At 48.7% G+C, this 19,763-nt stretch overlaps 2 protein-coding genes across 9 annotated transcripts in view; both read right to left on the bottom strand.

Annotated features, from left to right (window-relative positions):
- The window catches only part of TMEM268 (transmembrane protein 268), a 43,073-nt gene extending 34,733 nt beyond the window's left edge, over positions 1–8,340 (bottom strand). For 4 of the 8 annotated variants that reach the window (XM_019816415.3, XR_006589190.1, XR_006589192.1 and 1 more), the window contains exon 1: positions 8,178–8,340. The gene's annotated coding sequence lies outside the window, so the exon portion shown is untranslated. Of the gene's footprint in view, positions 1–648; positions 2,285–4,426; positions 4,490–4,875; positions 5,007–6,163; positions 6,848–8,177 lie in introns of those variants that run through there. The other 4 variants (XM_006939396.5, XM_023242638.2, XM_006939395.5 and 1 more) reach the window with 4 other exon arrangements.
- Positions 8,341–11,546: 3,206 nt separating this feature from the next.
- Positions 11,547–19,737, bottom strand: ATP6V1G1 (ATPase H+ transporting V1 subunit G1). The gene is made up of 3 exons (XM_003995777.6): positions 19,571–19,737; positions 15,617–15,717; positions 11,547–13,318 (listed from the first exon to the last, which is right to left on the bottom strand). The coding sequence occupies exons 1-3, from the start codon at positions 19,650–19,652 to the stop codon at positions 13,145–13,147; spliced, it is 357 nt and encodes a 118-aa protein (XP_003995826.1). The 5' UTR covers positions 19,653–19,737; the 3' UTR covers positions 11,547–13,144.
- Positions 19,738–19,763: the final 26 nt, after the last annotated feature.

The raw sequence follows: 19,763 nt of genomic DNA, 5'->3' as shown, positions 1-19,763 counted from the left end.
GAGTCTTTCCACTGACTTTGCTCTTTCCGCCTTGCTGAGGAACATTCTCAGGAGTGAAGAGGAGGAAATAAAACCCTCCAAGGGAGAACTGAGAACGTCCCTGCGGTCTTGGGTCTTCTCTAGCTCAGACACATCTAGACACTCACTTGGAACTCATGAAATGACCAGGCCCCACTCCCAGGCATCTGGGAGTTCTGTTCCCTTATTCAGAGCACCCAGGCAACCAGGCACAGAACCAGTATGTTCATCATGGGGAGCCTTATTTATACAAAGGATCTCAAACAGCTTTCCAGAAGACATTGCAAAATACAAATGAGAAAAAAAAAAAATCAGGATGGTGGGAAATACAGAAGAAAGAAAGAAAGAAAGAAAGAAAGAAAGAAAGAAAGAAAGAAAGAAAGAAAGAAAGAAAGGGAGAAAAGAAGGAAGGAAAGAAGAAAAGAAAAAAGGAACAAAGGAAGGAAAAAAGAAAGAAGAAAGGGAGAAAGAAAGAAAAGAAGGAACAAAGAAAAGAAGGAAGGAAAAGAAAAAGAAAGAAAGAAAGAAAGAAAGAAAGAAAGAAAGAAAGAAAAGAAAAGAAAAGAAAAGAAAAGAAAAGAAAAGAAAAGAAAAGAAAAGAAAATGAGAACCATGAAGAACGAAAATTACCAGATATTCAGGCAATCAAGGTCCCCAGCAGAGGCAGTGGAAGTTTCTGCTGAAGAGCATGGGCTCCAGGTTCAGACTAACCAGTTTAAACAACGGTTCTACTACCTACGAGTTAAGTAAACTTGGGCAAGTGGTTTAACCTCAAAGAGATTTAGCTCCCTATCCTCAAACAATGGTACCTTCCCCACAAGGCTGTCACGAAGAATCGGTGCGGTAATACATATAAAGGGCAGACAAGGGCCCCTGGAACAAAGGACACATCCCACAAATACTAGCTCTCACTGTTGCTGCTTTGAGGTTTGGCACAGTTGTCACGCCTGAGCCAAGAATTTGGTTTTGAGCTTCCAGGTGGCCAAAGCTAAAACAGAAATACTGTCAGTTAAATAGTTCCTGTTCTCTATTAGGAGATGAGAAACAGGAGGGTGAAGAAGGCAATGCATCCTCCTGGCATTTCGCGCTAAAAGACCTTGGAAACACTTCCAAAGTCTCAGGAGTTGGGTCAGTGACAGCACAGTGGGCACGGCCATGACCCGAAGCCACTGTCGTCAACAAAGCAGCAATGTCCTTCATGGGGATTCTCTTGAAGCCAAAGCAGAGTCCTCAGTGCCACACACTGGCTGGAGCCCGCACTTATTCTCTCTGTGTCTGCCGGGGACCCTGAAAATTACCCATCACCAAAGAAAACCTTGCCTACGTCCCTGGGATGACACCCCAGCCTTGCTAACCATCTTGGTGAAAGTCCAGTAGAGTCGGTTTTTGCTGCCATGGTTCCTGATGCTGGTGAAAACAAGTGTCCCCTGTCGGGGGCACACATCTGCTTAATTCCAAGCTGGCCCGAGGGCGGATCGCCACTGCTCAGATCTCCAAAAGAGGGGAGGCTGACTCCCACACCCTCACCACCCTCCGTTTCTCTCGGTCTTTTAAAAAGGACCGGCTACATAATTTGTGGGGCCTCCTGCATAATGAAAATGTGGGGTCCCCTTTTCAAAAATGACAAAGAATTTCAAGATGGTCACAGCAGAGCATTAACCCAGGTTGGGGGCGGGGGGCTTTCTAAGTGGGAGGCCATGTGTCTGAGCAGGCTGCAGGCACCTCAAGTCAGCAGGGACTTTAAGCTCTAGAAGATCACTTGGGGTCACTAACCTGCCCTGTACCCAGCTCTGAGGCCACAAAGTAACAAAATGTTATGAAAAGGCAATGACTTGAATACCCAAGAGCCTGGATTTGAATCCCTGCTCAGCCACTCACATGCTCTGTGGCAAGGTTCTTAATTCCCTGAGCCTTGCTGTCTCATCTGTAAAATGGGAACAGAGAATCCTCCCTGGCATGGCTGCTGCAGGGATGACAGAAAGAGATACAGCCATGACATCCAGGACCCTGCTCACCAAGCAGGCCTCTTTCCTCAGAAAGAGAGAAAACTCAGAGTCAAAGATATAAAGAGACCTGCCCATGACAGGGTGGTTGGAAGATGTAGGTAGGGCCAAGAGGGGAACCGAAGTCCAAGCGCATAATTCCTAGGCCCTGAGCCGCAGGACCCAGGTCTGGCCATCTCTCAGCCTGTTCTTTAATGCACCTTAAAGGAAAGAAAAGAAAAAAAGACAGAGAGAGTGGGTCCAGGGAGGCTATGTCTCCCAGGCATCGTGTACAACAAATTCCTGCTGGCTTCTGAGATGCTGATTCCCCCACCACCACCACCACCACCACCACCACCAATGCCTGCCCACAGCAGGCATTCCCAAATACTGCTCTGCATTAACCAGACTATGGCACCACCCCTTACTTCCTTCCTCTTATCTTACATGCCCCAGAAGCACAAAACCAACAACAACAGCCCAAGGAAGCCTGCCCTGCACCTGGCAATTTCTGAAGCCCTTCCCCATCTCCTCTGATCATCTCCTGGGCCCATGAGGCGAACATAAACCTTAGACCCATTTCCCAGACCAGAAACCCGGGGCCGTCATAGCTAGCAGCCTGCAGCCCAGAGAAGCTGTTCGGGAGTCTCAGAAAGGCCTGTGGGACCCAGGAGCCTGCCCTCCCTCCTCCAGGCAGGAGGGACCACCCACAAGCTGGAGCTGCCCAGACACTCTTCCCCTATGGAAAGTTTCCATTAGTTGCAAAATCCCACAACTTGGCATTGTCTTTGAGAAGCAATCCCAGCATCCCAGTTGGCCCAGTTAGCTTCCCACAAAGTCTCAATCAGAAGTCATTCATTTGCCTGATAATGTGTAATGGTTAAAAGGTACCTGTATAGTTGTACCATTTCCCTCCTGTGTGACCTGGAGCAAGTCACTTAACTTCTCTCTGCCTCACTTTCTTCACATGTAAAGGGTGATAATAATGGTAACTGAGACTAAAACTGTTTGTGCATGTAAATCACTCAGAGCAGCACGGGGCATATAGGCATCACCGAAGGAATACGCCTATGACTATTTTTACTCCACCAACATTCCCTAAGAACCTTGAAATGTCAGGCCCTGTGCTTTCTTGACTCTAACACCAAAAGTAAAATCTTAAGTCCTTGGTCACCCCTCCCTGCTGGGGAATCCCATATGGTGGGAAAGTTGATCTCAGAAAGGGAAATAAATAATGACCAAACTAGGCAGGCAAAGGGAGGAGGCAGGACATGGGGGGCCTCAGAACCCTGGGGTGGGGGAAAGGCTTTGCAGAGGTGGCCGTGAGAGAAAGGGCTGCCAAGCAGAGAGAGGTATAGACCAGAGGCCAGGATGGGCCCCACCAGGGCCCTCTGCCCTCACCCTGCAGCCCCTGGTCCAACCTGGAGGCTGCAGAGGGTGGAAGGGGTTTTAGCGACACTGGCCAAGGGCTGACATGGACCCATCACCTTCCAGCATGTCCTGGGCTCACCATTCTGCTCAGCCCCGCACCAGCCCTAGAGGGACCTGGGAGAGAGACCCAGACACCAGGGTGGAGGCAGAGCCAGCGAGTAAGCACAGCCCTGGGGCTCCAGCAACTAACTGGTCATCCACTCCCCAGTTTCCTTAGTTTCCTTTGCTGATGCTGCATTTTAACCAGAACTTCCAGTCATACGTCTTTTTCTAATTAGGTGGTGAGCCCCTACAGACGAAGAGAATCCTTAAGTCCCGCTGAGCAAAGGTCTCCATTTGTGCAGACAAAATGCCCAGGCTCCCCAGGAACCTTGTGCCTCACTGAGCTGGACGAGAGAGAGAGAGAGAGAGAGAGAGAGAGAGAGCGAGAGAGCGAGCTTAACAGTTTTCTCGAGTCAGGTTTTGTTTTCATTACACTGGAAAGCCCCAACAAAAGGCCATAAGAGGGCCTGTCACAGAAGTTTTAGGGTGGAAAAGACTTGAAAGACAATGGGTCCAAGCTCTCCATTTTGCAGATGAGGAAATTAAGACCCAGAAATGAAGGTCAAAGAGCCAGTGCAGGACGGAGTCCGAGCAGGACAGGGCTCATTCGGACCGTGGATGTCCCGCCACACCTGGCCTTGGCCTTGGGCAGCTGTCCTGCTCCAGTCTCTGCCTTCAAGTCCTGTCCACCGAGTCTTCCTCACCTCGAAAGCACCCCCCCCACACCCGCCCCGGCCCCGGCCCCCAGCCCCCAGGAGCCGCCCGAGAACGCCTCCCACGCACGACACGCGCGGGAACGGGGCCCAGGGCGCACCGAGAGCCCGGCCGCGCCCGCGCCGCCGACCCCAGGCCGAGAGAGGACGCCCAGGCGGCCGCGCCGCTCCAATCTGGGCTAGCGGCCTCCCGCGCCCGCGCAACCACCCGGGCGCGCGCCCCGAGCCGCGCACACTCACCGCCCGCGCCGCCGCCGCCGCCCGGGGACGCGGAAGGTCCGGGCCGCCGCAGCCCCTTCGCGCCGCAGCCTCCGGCATCCGCGCCCCGCCCCGCCCGCCCGCCGCGCTCCGCGGTCCCGCCCCCGGCCGGGCCGCCCCGCGCCGTCACCCCACCGGGAGGGGCCGCCCGCCCGGCTCCTGGGGCCCAGAGGGTGACCTCCCTTGCATCAGCCAGGCGCCCTCCGGGACGCCGGGAAGCGCCTCCGCGCCCGCCGACCACGTGCACGCCTCTGGGGCCCGCGGGGACCCGGCCGCCCGACCCGAGCCTCCGCACCTGAGTCTCCCGCCCGCCCATCTAACACAGGCGCGGCCCCGGGGCGGATGGGGGCGGATGAGGCCGTCTTGGGGACCAGAAGCTTCCATCTGGTGCATCTAAAACCCTAAGAGCATCTGTTGGAGGATCAGGCTACCTGAGATTCGAGCCAATTCTCTGGGCTTTTTTAGATCATCTCCGGTCAAGTGGTTCATGTCTCGGTGTCTTCGTTTTCTGGACAGAACAGATCATTTCATGGGACTGTAAAGCTTTAATGAGGTAGTCTGTATGAAGTGTTCACAATTGCCGGACACAGAACTGCTCACCAGACATTGGCTGCTGGCCGCACCCCTCCCACTCCGGGCTCAGAGGGGTCTACAGGGAAAAGTGCCCCCCCCCCCCCCCCCCCGCCCCGGGAGCTCACGAACCTTGCGTATTGCTCCATAGGGCCCATATGGACACACGAACACGCCTGTGTATTTCTACCAAAGGGAGCCTGTTCTACTCTGTTGGGCACCCTGCATTTTCATTCAACAGAGTTCCCTGGCGTTCACCTCATGCTAGAACACTCCGCTCTGCCTCCTTTCGAAGGGAGACATAAATCTCCAAATATTGTAGGAAGACTCTTTCCTTTGTCCCTCTCCCCTGGAGGACACATGGGGGGTGAGGGGGATGTCCCCACTGGCTTCCAGGCCTTGCTGGGATGGTCCTAGCCACGTTGCTGTGTACATGCCCTAGCCTGCATTTCTCCAAGTGGACTTGCTGAGTCAGAATGGATGCATTCTTAATTTCAACAGATGTTGCCAAATTGCCGGGGGCCTCTGAGGCCACAGGACTTAGTTGGCTGAGTGCTCGGCCTGGAGGTGGAGTGCTTGGGGGCAGTGAGCAGTGATTGAGGAACAGAGCAGTAGATACTGGCCAGGTGCCTTCACTCTCCAGGCAAGTAGAGATCCAGGCAGTAGGTAACTAGAGATGAAGTTCATTCACTTATTCAGCAACGAAGGACACTGGTTGCCTGCTAAGTGCCAGGCCATTGTACTGGGCAGCACTGAACAAGATACACAAGATCCCTATTTAGTTTGCCTAATTTCTGAAAACACAATCTGGGGACATGAGAGTGAGCCCCGTGGGATGTTAGAACTTTACTAACTGCTGATGGGATGTCGAAAGGGATCCTTTGGCGGGTGTGTGGCCAGGTCAGCACCTGTCCAAATCCTGCCTGTCTGGCAAGGCCCACCCCCTGCATGAAGCCGGGGACTGAACTCCTGCCCTTCCTGCCAGGCTCCCTTCACTCCCACCCCCACTGCTTGTCACTCCAGCATGAACTTAAACGTGTTGATGCATTAGTCCCCTTTGCTAGGGAGGCACAGAAGACCTGGGCCTTTGGAACTGGCTGACCAAGCTCCACCCCTTCCTGGCAGACGAACTTGCACAGGTGGGCTCACCTCTCTGAGCTTCAGTTCCCTCCTTCATGAAAGAAAGGTAACAGTATCTGCTAAACTGAGAGATGGTCAGACTTAAGGGAGACGATGGATGAAGTGCTTCATGGGAAGTCTCCAGTGGGAGTGAGCTGCATTCTTGGACAGCAAGGCAAAGCGCCTCGTGCTTCTCTGAAACTTCAGCACGTGGTTAAGTGCTGGCTCTATGGCATGAGGGTGCAGGGGCCCCACCTAGAAGAGAGAATGGTGACTCAAATCCGGTAAAAGGTGAGTAAAATCTAGTCACGTTCGCAGACTTAGCTAGCAATATCTTGATGGATTCACAAGGCAGTAGGTGGCAAGCCCAAGCCCCTCTCCACCCCCAGCCTACCCTGACCTAATGTTTACTAGCTCTCCCCCAACCCCAAAGTCCAAGAACACGGAACATTTCTCAGTTCCTCCTACACCCCCGTGCCCTTGCTCACTTCCCATTCTCAGTGGTCTCCATTCCTCTCCATCTGGAGGGTAACCCTCAACCCCATTCCACATCATCAGCTGTCACATTGTCAGGTCTCAGCTGAAAGGGCCCTTCTTCTGGGTGGGAACCCTTTCCTGTGCCCCATTCTCATAGGTATCCTTGTTTAACTAAGGCCGACCCCAGCACATGATGTGGTCATTGCTCAATGTCCCCTTCCCCCAAAGGAGAAAAAAAACCTTTAGCGCATAGAGCGGCTTCTGCCCGTGCTCTTAGCTGTCCCCCAGCACCCACCCCGCCCTCGGTATTTGCTACCTGCCTCTGAAGTAGTGAATGAAAAGCTGTGAATGCAATCAGCAGGGCTTCAGCTACAGATAAATCCAGAAAACCACAGGCTCCGGCCAGAGCCACCATTGCTCAGCAGCTCTACGCTCTGCACCGTCGTGTTTGCAAGGGTTGCAGACTCGTGTCTGAGGGCTGGCCGCCTACTCTGGCAACCTGGATGGAGTGAGAGGGAACGAAGTTCTTCCCAGCCTGGCAGAATCTCCAAGCGTGGCAGCAGATGGGACGTGGTGGGGGGTGGGGGGGCTCAGAACTGCCGAATAGGTGATTCCATCTTGTTCTTTGAAACGGGTCTGCCAGTTACAGATTCACTTTCTAACTCCTTTAGAAATGGACCACTTGCAACGTTGCCACGGTCTGAACAATTTGAACTGAATCGTGCAGAGATTCGGGTTGGGAAGCTAGACAGACCCAGGTTCAAATCCAGACTTAGCCACCAATTGGCTCTGTGACCTTGGGCAAGTGACTTTATTGCCATGTGCCTCAGTTTCCTAATGTGTAAATGGGAATAATATCTCAGAGAGACAGAGGGAGAATTCAACTATGTAAAGCACCTGGAATTGCTCCTGGTATAAGCTGGTGTTAGTAAGTGTGAGCTATTTTTATTTTATTATTTTAATTTTTTTTTACGCACTTATTTATTTCTGAGAGCGAGACAAAGCATGAGTGGAGGAGGGGCAGAGAGAGAGGGAGACACAGAATCCGAAGCAGGCTCCAGGCTCTGAGCTGTCAGCCCGCTGTGGGGCTCGAACTCACTGGCCGTGAGATCATGACCTGAGCAGAAGTCGGACGCTTAACCAACTGAGCCACCCAGTCACCCTAGTAAACGTGATCTATTTTAGAAACCGCTTCCTAAGCATGTCCCACAGAATTTTCCTTTCCATTACGTTGATTTGAAATCGTGGACGCCACACTGCACAGTGTGAGATACGCACAATATAGGTTAACAGCACATGAGAGCTTGGACTGAACACACAGCTGTCCTTGTCAGGAGGTGTGTGGGCAATAAGACAAGTCACATGCTGTTTGTCAGGAAACTGGGTCAAAACCAAAAGAAACACTCTGAATTCCTGTCAGGAAGGCCTGGAGTGTCGGGGAGCTGTTTCTAGGGTGCAGGAAGACAAGAGCCAGGGACAGGTACGAAGAGAATAAAACAGGGCAAGGCCTCAAGAACGAGAACAAACGTGTCTGGGAGAGGAGGGAAGGGCAACTGAAAGTACTCACGCTTTCGGGGTGCCTGGAGGGGCTCAGTCGGTTAGGCGTCTGACTCTTGACTTCAGCTCAGGTCATGATCTCACAGTTCGTGGGTTCAAGCCCCAAGTCAAGCTCCAGGCTAACAGCAGGGAACCTGCTTGGGATTCTCTCTCTCCCTCTCTCTCTGCCCCTTCCCTGCTCATGCACCTGCACATGCCTTCTCTCTCAAAATAAATAAACATTAAAAAAAAAAAAAAATACTCAGGCTTTTAACTAGAAAGCTCCGCCCTCTGGTCTTTCTATTTTTAAAAACTCTCAACCGCACCAATCATGTTCTTGGAACAAGCAGCCTAGCTTCTCCCTTTATCTTATCTTCAGCTGCTGCCATGTGTTCCAGAATGTTGCTACTGTTCCCTTCCTTACTTTCAAGTAGGAGAAAAGGGCAGGCTGTGTACCTCCTGACCCTCCAAGCCCACCCATCCCCATCGCTCATCCTCTCCAAACACAGTGAGCTATGGCCTTGAGCTGACATTTGACCCACGAGCCGGTGTCATCTGAAGTTTTTCAAAAGCCAGAGAAGATAGACGTTGACCTGATCTGGCGGCTTCCTCTCCCAGAAGCACTGGCCGAATCTCGCCATTAAGAATGTGCCTCTCCTGCCTCGTAAGACCAGCCTACGCAGGGGAAGGGGAGTGGGAGGGAGGAAAACCGGAACTGCTGCCTGTGTGCAAGCTTTTTCGGGAATTTCGGAGCCACTGAAGTGACGGGAGCAGCTGACAGGACAAAACCCTCTGCCGTCTCCCAGACTGCCCCTCAAGGAAAGAAAAACAGAAGAGGTGAAAGAGGAGGAGCACGGGAGGCTCATGGGCGCAGGTCCTTTCCACCGAGCAGCTTCCATGGACTTCTGGTGCCATCAGTCTTCCAGCGGGGAAGCCCAAGCGTGCCAAGAATGTTAGCTACAGGCTTTGAAGCTTTACGAGGCTGAGTACTCCACCCACCACACACCTCAGGAAAAGCCTGGAGGCCTGGCACGGCAGGTTTTCCCTCGCAGCCTTCAGTCTGATCCGGTTGGACTTGATGCCCACTCTTGCGGCTCCCTTGCCCTGTGACCTTGAGCATTCGATAAACCTCTCCGGGCCTCAGCTTTCCCATCCATGGGAGTGAGATCCTGTGCCTAAACTGCAGGGCTGTTGTATGGTTACACAAGTGCCTGGAACACAGGCTCCGTCACTTGAAGGATGCAGAGACTCTGTGACTGGCCTCTAACAAACTGCCTCACCTTTCAGCAATTCAGGGCTTGTTTTCCACCCATAAAGCGGGAATAGCACATCTTTGGGGAATTTGTAGGTATTACACACAAGGTCTGACTTTCTGTAAGCTATTTCACGTCTTCTATCAAGGAGAACGTCAGTAGGTCTGAGCCATGGCATCAAATAGAATGGCGAAAGAGTTTCTGGGCTTCAGTAATGGACAATACTGAGGGCATCCTTCTCTCTAGACAAAGGGGTCACGTGTCATGAAATTGGCCAGAGGAGGGGCGCCTGGCTGGCTCAGTTGGTAGAGCATACCAACTCTTAATCTCAGGGTTGTGAGTTCAAGCCCCACGTTGGGCATGGAGCCTCTTAAAAAAATTTAAAAAAAAGAAAAGAAAAGAAATTGCCCAGTGGAGCAATTAATCTAGGATTCAAGAGCGGTAAAGAAAAGAATCACACAGGTGAGAAACATAAAAGGGGAGACACATATGCTCCGTGCATGCAGTGGTTAAGCACAGATTCTTGGCTAGACTGCCAGTCTTGATCTTGGCTCTATTATGGTGCATCCTTGCAACTCGGCCTCATCGCCTGCAAAATAAAGTGCTTTGAGGATAAGTTAATGTACACGCAAAAGTACTTAGAACATCAGCCGGCATAGAGAAAGCTATTAACAATTGTAGATGGTTTTTACTCACCCAAGATCCAAAATACCGCAGGGCGATCCCTTCTGACTCCCTTGCAGTTAGGTTGGCTCATGTGACCCACGCCCATCAGTGGGCTGAGAACAAGTGCCCGTGTCATTTCAGGACTGAAGCACGGAAGAGTCGGGGCGTGTTTGCCAACTTTTCCTCACCCCCCGCCGTCAGGGAAACCGTGTGCTAAGATGGTAGAGCGGCAAAGTGGAAGTAAACTGAGTCACTGGATCACCACATGAACAGCTGCCCTGCAGCGACTTTTAGAAAATTAGGAAACATTTGCTGAGCACCTGGAGCTTTCCAGAAATTACATGTAGTACTTTGTTTTTAATAATTCTGTTGTTGCTACAGGACAGTGGTTCTTAACTGGGGGAGGTTTGGGCCCCCAGGGGACATCTGACAATGGAGATATTGACTGTCACAACCGAAGGGCTGCTACTGGCATCCAGTGGGTAGAGGCCGGGGACGCTGAATGACCCTGTACGTGGATGAAAAGTGCACAAAGAAACCCTCCTGTGGCAGCCCAGGCACTGTCTCCTGCAATGAGCACCAGCGTCCTCAATCTTCCAGAAATCTCCTGTGCGTACACACAGGCACACCCGTATCCTTTACGCTCAGTGGGAACAAATTGCACACTGTTCTGCACGTGTATCTTCACGTTCTTTCCGTGTCAGAACCAACCCTATCTGCCTTAGTGCTCAAAGAACCAAACATGCTGATTTCTCACATCAGGGCACAATGGAAGGCCTTCCCCAGGGGTGCTTTATCTTCGTCCCAGCCCCACTCCCAGAAATCGATAGATTCAACTGGCCCGGGAAGGCCTGCATACCCACCATTTTCCCTGAGTACCATCAAGCTTGAAGGCCACAGCTAGTCCCTCCCTCTGCGCCTGGCTCTCGCGGGATCTCATTCCACCCGAGTCTCCAGTCTCACTCACTCTATTCCCCCTTCCCCACAGGCATTTAAACGTGTTCTCACCTCCCTCACACCACCTCGTCCATCAGCCACTACTGCCACCCTTCCCCCTTCTAGAACAGCCAAGTCTCGTCACTCACTCACGTTACATTCAATTCACTCTTCAGACCGTTTAGGTTCCTCTCTCCCAGACCACCAAGCTCGAACTTTTCACATCTTACCTTTCCTCTCAACTGACCCTACAGCACACCCCTTTTGAAGTACTTATGTTGCTTCTACAACTTTACCAATATTCAGCTGGTGGGCTGGAAGCAGAGTCCAGCAAAAATATATGTGAGTACAACCCTATTAATCCAGGATGAAAATATTGGTGGCAACCAGGTTAAATACTGGGTGTAAACCAGTGAATGCAGGTGCTGCTTCTTCATGGTCCTCCAGTTTGGGAAATCTGGATTTGTGGTAGACACGGGTGTGGGGTTTGCTGCACTTAGCAACAGCAGGAGTAAAGTCCTAACAAAACCGGGTACACTACGGAACACATTAAGATGGAGAGATTTATTACAGATCCAAATCAAAATATCAAACAAGCAATCTGACAACTCTAGAGTTCAGGAGAGAAGTTGGATATAAATTAGGGTCTTCAACATAGATGGTATCCAAAGCCATGAAAAGTAGGTGGGTTTCAATAAGGGAATGAGTGTAGACAAGTCCAAGAACAAATCCCTGGGAAAAGAGGAGCTGGAACTGGCAAGAGACAGAGGAGGAGCAGGGTAGCACATCACTGCACAACAAGGCTAAGGAAGCGGTTCTGGAAGGAATAGTCAGACCTGTCAAACAGGACTGAAGGTTAAGTAGAAGACTGGACCTCTCAATGTGGTCAGCACTGCTGACCTTGACATGCAGCTTCAGTGGGGTGGCAAGCCTGATGGGAGTGCTTGAACAGTAAAAACTGGGAAAGCTCGTATAGAAAACTCACCCGAGGAATTCTACTATAAAAAAGAACAGAAACTGGAGACGGACGTGGCCTGAGACCAACCCATCCTGAGTCATAGAAAATGTGATTTCTTTAAAGGGCATCTAATTCCCTCCTACTATTTCAGAACAAGGAAGGAAATCCCATCATGCTCTCTTTCAACTGTTTTCATCTACTAGAAATTATTTTGCAGCCAGACTTGCTGCTAATAGAGAGCCACAGAGCATTTAATTCCTAAGAGTGAAGTTCCTATAGGTATTAGGCTTATCAGGTAGCCCACCAGGGAGGAAATAGGGCCCCCCCAGTAGATAAAAGGCAAACTACAGACTTACTAGTTACATGCTGTTTTCAAACTAGTGGGTTGGGTAAAATCAGAAGTGATTTCCTTCCTGCTAAGATACATACCGCAAATATTTTCTAAGTATGCGTGCAAATGGGTATGTGATACATGTGCTAATTTAATTTCCTAAGTGAAATTCTGCACAACATCTGGGTCAGAGTGTACTTTGCATTATCAAAAAGGATGAACCAGAAGAAGGGAAAATGCATGACAAAGTCTTTACTTTTAAATGATTATCAGTACACGATGTAACAAGTTTTTGAATTCTATCAGCTAGTAATTTTGATTAAGAGAAACTAAAAGCAGCCCAAACAATTATACTAGTATTTACTGTTCTAACCCTTAGCCAGAAAGGACTATTTTAAGGCTGGCTGCTGCTTCACACAAGTTACAAATAACTATGTACTACTTTTTCATAGATAAAGCCCCTGACCTTTAAGAAAGCTATAGGGAAAAAAAATATTTAATCCCTTTCTTTCTTTAAAAAAAAAAAAAAAAAATTCATTTTTTTTTTTTACTACATCTAAGAAAGAAAAAGTATTGATATATATGTTGCTTGAGCTAAAAGGCATAGGAAACAGACAACATATACACTTTAAATTTTAAGAAATATGAGGTAAAAGAAAATCTTTGGATAAGCTCTAAGTTTGTACAAAGAAGCTAGATCTGCTATTCTCTAAAAAGTGAAGGGATCTACTATATGACATACAGAAATAATTTAATGCCTTTTCACAAGAAAGTAACTCAAGCTTTGCTGAAGCCTCATAACCACGAAGGCATCGAAAAATGCCAATCCGCGCGCAGAGCTGCTCCTTCCTCCCCTATCCGTTTATGCGGTAGTTTTCGTGGATTTCTGGCCGGATGTCACAGACAAAGGCCAAGAGGTTATCCAGGACTTCATCCCTGTTCTGCTGGAAGTAGGTCTGGAGGATGGTCATCTTCTCCTGGGTCTCCTTCTCCACCTCAGTGCTGCAGCTGCCGTGGGATCCCAGGGCCTGGAGTCGGGGGGCAAGGACACACAGGGAAGGTCAGGCTGACGCTCTGGTTGGCACAACCTCCTTAGTTCTGGAGAAACCCAGTCTCATCGGTGAATACAAAGAATCAGCTACAGGCAGTGTGACCTCGTGACTGAAGGGCATGCGGGAAGGTGGTGTTCCCAGTTAGTGGGAGCAAAGAAAGGACGCAATCCCTTGGTGGCCAACCTTCACACATCTATCAAAAGGTAAACTGCACAGCGTTTCCACCGCTCAGAAATTACCCCGGAGAGCAGTCCCTTCACATCTCTCTAGTGTCTAATGGACCGCCTTAACCAAAGACTGGAAAGAACCTTAAGACCCGTTGTACAGCAAGACGGTACAAACTGTCAAATATGCAGTTTAAGAAGAAAAAAGCAAGACGTAAAATGGTGTCAGCGTGGTTGGTAAATGCATATCCTTGTGTGGTTTTAAAAGGCAGAAATAAGTGATGTTAAAAAAAAAAAGTCAAAAAAATAAATAAACCTGAGGGCACAACAGGATGCAATTCGGGAGGAACCCGCAATTTACATTAACCAACACTGGTTAATGCTCTAGTTCTTACATTCGGCAGTGGATTCACCAGCATTATGAATACATGACATCTTTTCTTTCAAACAGAATATTCTAGAAGGATTTGCAAGAAACTACTAACAGTGACTGCCTCTGAGGAGGAGTCCAGGTCTGGGTGGGAGGGAAACTAACTTCACCATTGCCCTATTTTACTGCTTGAATTTTTTTACCATATTCGTGTCTTACCCCTTCAAATTCCAGTCACAATATAACACACATGGACGGATAAATCTCCTTTATCCTCAGTCTTCACAGTATGGCTGGCTTTTGTCAAGTGTATGCCTACTTGATTAGAATGAGACCTGTCAGGTTCTTGAAGACAAAGCTTTTTTGCATTTGATCCTTTCTATCTTGTAACCTGTTTCTGCCTCTTTACGTGTATGTTAACAGCTACAGGCCTTCCTATCTGTATGCACACTACAGTGCTTAACGAGAAAGCATTCTCTCGCATGTTACCTATTCCTCCAAAACCTGTTCAGAAGCCATCCCTCCACTTTTCACAGATGAGGAGACCCAGGCTCAAAGAGGTCAAAGTGAACATGCAAGGATTCAAACCCAAGCTTCCTGAGTTCAAACTTATGACCCTTCACAACCTCTGTTCTACGAATAGACACTGTATGCCAAGTCTGGGTTCGCGGTCACAAAGCCCAAGGGGTTACCACAAACATTGCTGGAAAACCTCGGGGCTCATGCCTACACCACAGCGCTGATCCAGGCTCTGTGAGTAACTGCAGCGTAGATGTAAAAATAAGATGAAGTGGTCGCCCCGACAAGAGTATTTCCACACTGTTCTGTGGGCGGTCTGACAGTTTACAGCACCCATCTACCCCGCTGCGAGAGCCAGAGACACTTTAAGTTTTAACAGCACTGTAGCCGCCCAGTGCAAAGATAAAAGGAACTTTTGCCACTTACTGCTCAGAGGGAGGCACGTGCCTCAGGCCTGGGAGGGTGTGCGCCTGGAACACCCAATGCAGGCCACAGAGCAGAACTTGAGAATGGAGCCCACAAAGACAAGGCAGAGTTGACAGACGGAAATGAAGTCCTGAGAGCATCATTTAAGCTCCTGATCAAAATAAAGTTAGCCTTTTGCCTGGGTTTTTCATTATACAAGCCAATAAATTCCATTTTCCTTAAAATCAGCCTGAATTGCTTTCTGTTACCTGACAGTTTCTTTTCTCCTTAAAGCCCTCCTTCATCCCTTCCCCCCTCTGGGATCTGTTGCTGTACTAGTACTTCATGCATCTCACGCTCCCTGGCCCGGCCTGTACTGTTGCTAAGTGTCTCTACGACACTGAGGTGGGGCTCCGCCTGATGTATGCTTACGACCACGGTGGCTCTCTCACAGCTGGAACTCCGCCAGACTTGCATTTCATTGCCGAGTCTCCCTGACCATCAGACTATAGGAGGTAAGCTCCACGAGGCAGGGACCATGTCGACTTCTGCTCACAGCTGACCCCCTAGCATCTGGCACAAGCTAACATGTTTAACAGATATTTGTGAAATGACTAAGTGAAGACCAGGGTTCGATGTTAGTTAAAAACTGATCACCGAGGAGACTCAGCCTGAGCATCCAAAAGACAAACCTTCAAATTTCTGCCAGAAATCACAATCTCCAAGCTATGCTAGATATTTTGAGAGCCTGGGGAAAAGGGAAGAAGAGGAAAGCCTCAGGAAACTAAAGCAGTAATGAAAATAAACCAGGCCCACCGCAGCTTCCTTGGCCTTGAACTCCTTCTCCCTTTGCAGGCGGTACTGTTCAATTTCAGCCTGAGCTTCTTCTTTGGCCTGCTTCAGCCTCCGGTTCTTTCCTGTTTTCAAAGGAAAAAGCTGCATCAAGAAGTGGTTAAAAGACAAGTAGAAGAGGAAGCAGAGACTGAGATAGTAAACTCTAACAGGTAACAAGGAAAAAAGTTTTATGCTACAGTCCCAAGAGACATGCACGGGGGAATTCAAAGCTAAGTAGCAGTATAGGTTCCTGCCTCCTGCAAGCTGTACTTAGCTAGGAAGTGACCAGATAAAAAGGACCGTCTTCCATAACTGCAAACAGAAAAATGATGGAAACAGTTCTGCAATGTGTCAGAATATTCTCTCAATCTCCACTGTTAAGAACCAACATAAAATGGGTGACATTACCCATCTGGGGAATTCTTGCTCTTCCTAAGAAGTAAACACCTAAGTATGCTGTTGATTGTAACTAGAGGTCTGCTTAGAAGCTGAGTGAGGAGAGGAATATGCTCCCAAGAGACAGTAACCTAAAATGTAACTAATGAGACAGATGATGTAATATTGGAAACTAAAACCATGCCTGTGCACAAGGAAATAAGTAACAAAGTGGTTCTGGGAAGGTATCCTGAAATGGGAAGCACTGGACGGTAAGACTGCACAAGCATCTAAGAAGTGAGGAGACACAGGGGCTCTGGTTTCTAGAGAATAAACATACAGCTGAAAAGATTCTTTAAATTCCATCAGACCCTGTCTGAAAACAGACCCCAAGACCAGCCAGCATATATTCTCTGCTTTGATCCTCTGCTCACTGATCAAACTTCTCAGAAACCCAAATTGAGGCTATATGATCAACCTGAGCATTTATTTAATCCAGAGCAAAAGACATCCTGCACCTAAAAGTAAGCTTTATTAGACATTCTTGTACATCAATTTCCCAAATCCCACTCAAGCCATGTAGACAAATGAAAGTGAATTTAACCTCCCATCTCCTGATGAAGAACAGGATTTTCGATGTATAATGACCCCACATCAACACTCCATCATGTTTCTGGTGAAACAATCAACAGACCTCTCTAAAAACCCCAAACCTATTTCTGTAAGTGTATGTTTTCTCCAGTATTATTTAGGGCCTACTGCTGTCCCTGTGAGCTAACTTCTACCCCTGTCCTCCACATGCCATCCTCCTTATCCCATACTTCAGAGCTGAAGGTCTTTCCTAAACCAACAATCTACAAATAACACTTATGACTCAAACATTATGCTAGCTCCACATAATTTCACAATACCACTCTCCTGGTCACTGCTAACTCCCAAAGTTCTCTGAATTAAGATAAACCATTCCCTGCCCATCAGATATCTTCAAAGTTCAATGCTGATAGGCTTGTCTGAAAACCAAAAATAAATACTTGAACAGGAAATCATATTTCTTTTACACCTTATTTTTGTGGGAGCCAGTATTTTATTGGCTCCCATAATGAAATAAACATCACTGAAACAGCTACGTCAATGAAATAAACCATAACACAATTTTTTTTTTAAGTTTTATGGTCCAAAGAAACAATTTCAAGAAAAATTTAAGTAGGATCCCTTTGCCACATATGTACTGCCTCTTCCCAATTCCTAAATGGGCAAGATAACCATAATTACAAATCAAAAAAGGCAGTGATTTTTTTCAAATTGTAGCTCTTGTCAATACTTCTGTTTCTTTAAAAAAAAAAATTTTTTTTTAACGTTTATTTTTGAGAGAGAGACAGACAGAGCATGAACAGGGGAGGGGGCAGAGAGAGAGGGAGACACAGAATCAGAAGCAGGCTCCAGGCTCTGAGCCATCAGCCCAGAGCCCGACATGGGGCTCGAACTCACAGACCGCGAGATGGTGACCTGAGCTGAAGTCGGACGCTTAACCGACTGAGCCACCCAGGCACCCCTCAATACTTCTGTTTCTAATTACTGCAAATTCTGAGATGTATATTCGCCATAAACTCACTCCTTTAAAACAAATTCATTCAGTAAATATGTAATAGCTATATGACCTATACAAGACCCTGCACTAAGCTTGATGAGATAAAGAAAAATGTATAACATGACCCCTACATCCAAGACACTCAGAATTATTCTGACCATCTTACAAGTATTTGTTCCTGCACCTCCCCCAAATAATCTCACATACTTCCCAACAGTAACTTCTGTTACTAATGAGCCACCACAGGACAAACTCTGAGAAGTCATTCTGGAAATACTTTATCATCAAGGCCATGATGAGAAATATTCTATGAAGAACACAAAACTTTCCAGTCACCAGCGCAAGAATAAAAGGCTTGTTCCCATCATCCTCAGCTCCCTCAAAGAAAGCTTTTCCTATGAAATAGAGTATTTCATAGGAAATACTCTAAGCCAGAAAATATAAGAGCCGTGCTTGAAATCTACTTGGGTATGGGATAAAAGTGTCTAATAACAAGAGAAACACCAAAGAATTACTAAGGGTCATACTCCTTGCATGGGAAAAGAGGCCTCTAGGCTCCCGCTATGCTTTTTCTCACGGTATGGTCAAATCATTTCAATAAGCCTCCTATCACCCATCTGTATAACAGGGATAAGGATACCTTTCTCACCAGATGGGAAAATGAACACATACGATTAAGTTACACACAGTCCATGTACTCCAGGAGCTTAGTCTAGTGACTAAGCCCTATTAAGAAACCTGTTATCGCATCGCGATGACAGAAATAAGGTCTTAGGAAGGACTCAGCCTGGTTTGAGAGAAGGACAAAGCAGGGAAGGCTTCCTGGAAGAAATGCTGCCTAAATTTTGAGATCTGAAGACTAAGTGTTAAAGAGAGAGGAAACTAGGAAAAGGCACTTTCAACTGGAGAAAACAGCTGTACCGAGGTTTGCAGGTGAAATAAGGCATCACAGTGGCCCAGGATGGCTGGAGGAGAGAACCCAAAAATGAGATGAGGGAAGAAAGCTAGAGCCCGATCCAAAAACACTGCCTACACCCTATTAAGGAATCTGGTCTGGGCAACCCAGCCCTCTCACTCTTGAGACCTTTGTACTTTTGCTCAATAAACCCTACTGTTTTGCTCAGAAAAAGAAAAAAAGAAAAAGGAACCTGGTCTTTATTCTGCAGGCGCTAAACTGACTGTAAAGGAAGTGGGGAAGTCCTATCCGCACCCCAGGGAGGACTCTGATGGAAGGAGAATGCACTTGGAGGAGGTTGGATCCACCCGTTAAGTTCCTTAGCAACCTTACACTTCTAACTCTAGCCCCCATCTCATCTGCAACTAACCCACCCAGCATTGGCTTCCTCCACTGGGGCTTTTGAATACCATGATGATGGAGACACCGGTCACCGGTACACTGGGTAATGCGTCTGGCACATATTAATCACATTAAAAAAAAATTTTTTTTAAAGGAATTAACGAAGCACGCTGGTACCAGAGCCTCAGAAAACCTGGTGTCCCGGACTAAGATGCTAGCTGTGGGGATGGGGGAAAAGTTAAACAGGCGTATACACCTTGGCTACTGTCTAAACGTGGCGAACAAGAGAAGCAGACGTGGCAAAGAGGACTCTGTGTTCAACAGCATGGATTACGGTAGCTCTGTACACGGACACAAAACAACCCAAAGGAGCAAGTGACAGGGAGAAAGACGAGTTCCGTTTGAAAAGCCCATTTCACAAGCCTCCCAAGACCCCAAGGTCATCCACCTACTATTGTCTCCACGCCCTGTCTACTACCCCACATCGCGGCTTCCAGTCGACCCTCAAGCCTTCCAGAGCCTCAGATCCAGACAGTTTCGAGCCACACAAGATCCCGCGATTGTCACCACCCCTCTACGCCGCAGTTTTTCGGGCCTCATCTACCTACGACCTCCTGCGGCCTGGCGGCGTTTCGTGCACTGGCACCACGCCTGGCCGCCCCACCCCGAAACTCACGCTTGCGGGCCTCCGACACCTTCTCGGCGGCCCGCTTCTCGGCCTGCAGCAGCTGCTGGATGCCCTGCGACTGGCTGGCCATGGCGGTGGCGACTCTGAGGCCGAGGTAAGCGGCCTAGATCGGCGAGCTCGCCCCCTCGGGTCAGCTGACCCAGGAGCCTAGGATCTGCGCCTGCGCTGTGAGGCGGCGCCC

This window comes from Felis catus, chromosome D4, assembly GCF_018350175.1.
Source record: "Felis catus isolate Fca126 chromosome D4, F.catus_Fca126_mat1.0, whole genome shotgun sequence".
NCBI lineage: Eukaryota > Metazoa > Chordata > Mammalia > Carnivora > Felidae > Felis > Felis catus.
Note: the sequence above shows the minus strand (reverse complement) of the source record. Positions and strands in the feature narration are given on the sequence as shown.

What these genes read in the sequence shown, in the direction of transcription:
- ATP6V1G1 (XM_003995777.6), bottom strand. Translation starts at nt 19,652, where the DNA reads ATGGCCAGCCAGTCGCAGGGCATCCAGCAGCTGCTGCAGGCCGAGAAG. An exon ending in GGTGTCGGAGGCCCGCAAGC is followed by an intron (nt 15,718 to 19,570) that starts GTGAGTTTCGGG and finishes CTTTGAAAACAG; the next exon opens with GAAAGAACCGGAGGCTGAAG. An exon ending in TCAAGGCCAAGGAAGCTGCG is followed by an intron (nt 13,319 to 15,616) that starts GTGGGCCTGGTT and finishes CCCCGACTCCAG; the next exon opens with GCCCTGGGATCCCACGGCAG.